At 35.8% G+C, this 1,640-nt stretch overlaps 1 protein-coding gene across 1 annotated transcript; it reads left to right on the top strand.

Annotated features, from left to right (window-relative positions):
* Window positions 1–16: 16 nt before the first annotated feature.
* On the top strand, window positions 17–1,356 carry RPL22L1 (ribosomal protein L22 like 1; the record flags this gene model as incomplete). Its single annotated transcript, XM_026854844.1, is given in 3 exon segments — window positions 17–112; window positions 515–636; window positions 1,104–1,356. Coding segments are annotated over 3 exon segments (363 nt in total), but the record flags the coding sequence as incomplete, so codon positions are not given.
* Window positions 1,357–1,640: the final 284 nt, after the last annotated feature.

The following is a 1,640-nucleotide window of genomic DNA, read 5'->3' as shown; positions in this document are numbered from 1 at the left end:
TTTTTTTTCGGTGTTTTAGCAAAAGGACAGAAAATCGAAAAAGTCCACCTGGAAGTTTTGCCTTGACTTGACCCATCCTGTGGAAGATGGAATCTTTGATTCTGGGAATTTTGTAAGTCGTGGTTTTGGTCATACTTCTGGTGCATAGTATAATAGAAGCTTTAGCCCAGTACGGTAGCTGACTTACAGCTGAAAAGTTAGAATAAGTCAGTAAAAACAGCTGTTCTTTAAATTACCGTCACTTTTTGAAAGTTTCTTGGATTTAGATGCCTTTTATAGTTAATGTGGTTCATATCTCTCCATCAATAGAACAGTTTTAAATTGAATTCTGTTGTAGAGCGGGGGTGATATTTTTTTTAATTACAGACTCTGAAGTCTTATTGCGTTTTAAATACTTGTTATTGGGACATAAATAAATGGTGATTTTTAATAACTCTATATGGCTAGGGTCCCTTCCCTAGTTCATACCTAGGGTGCCATTCCCTAGTGTTCTATTTCTTTAATGTTGAAACAGGAACAGTTCCTAAAGGAGAAGGTTAAGGTCAATGGAAAAACTGGAAACTTGGGCAACACCGTTCACATTGAACGTCTGAAGAACAAGATCACAGTAACATCCGAGAAGCAGTTTTCTAAAAGGTTGGCATAGGTTTTCTTTTGTTGTATTTGTGATAGTGGATTTTGAACAGTGGTATGTTGAACACAACATACTTCTGATATGCACAGAGTTGGTATTGGCTCTGACCTTGGTAGCACTTGTAAATGTTAGTGAAAGACCTAATTCAAACAGATTTATAATAGATATTTTTAAAACTCAAAGCTTGACTGTAAATTAATGCTCCTTTTAATATAAGCATAGTAATACAGAGATACTTTGTGTACGTTGTTAGAAGTGTATCAAGGAAAGATGGGCTTTTAAAAGTCATACTGAATTCATGTATCTGGGATGAAAATGTGCTTTTATTATGTGTTATAAATGATAATTGTTTATTTCTGGTTATAACAAGTGTGGTGTTGCTCTGTTAGAGCCGTGTGTTGGGTGAAGTGCAGACAGCATTAAGGGTTGTTTAATGAGGAAGTTCTGATCTCTAATTACTGCTTTTAAGGTACCTGAAATACCTCACAAAGAAGTACCTCAAGAAGAACAACCTGCGTGACTGGCTTCGTGTCGTTGCATCTGACAAGGAGACGTACGAGCTACGCTACTTCCAAATCAGTCAGGATGAGGAAGGGTCAGAGTCTGAGGAATAACTGAAGCTCTGCTTCATACTCAGTGCAGTGTACAAAAGACTAGACCATCTATTTATAAGAACACTTAACTTATTGGTGAATAAAGATTTTGTACCCTGTTTGACAGAGCATGGTTAGTTTTCTAGCATTTTTTCTTCAATTTAATTCAAAAACAGCACAGGGAGTCATTTGATTCCCATTAAATCAGTACATTTGTTTCTACTTCTATGACGGTGTATTTTAAGATTCTTGGATCTGGTTTCTGGGATTATTTCGTTGAGTATTTCTTTAGTACAAGTGGTGAATTCTTCACTGAAACACAAATCACTCCAGATCCTATAAACCCATTCTTTTGTTCATGTAATATCAAGAGAAATTTGAGGAGTTTTCAGTATGAAAATGTGATATTTGTG

The sequence above is a fragment of the Athene cunicularia genome (genome assembly GCF_003259725.1).
Source record: "Athene cunicularia isolate RWA chromosome 9 unlocalized genomic scaffold, athCun1 chr9_part1, whole genome shotgun sequence".
Taxonomy (NCBI): domain Eukaryota; kingdom Metazoa; phylum Chordata; class Aves; order Strigiformes; family Strigidae; genus Athene; species Athene cunicularia.
The sequence above is the reverse complement of the archived record's forward strand: the minus strand, read 5'-3'. Positions and strand labels throughout refer to the sequence as shown.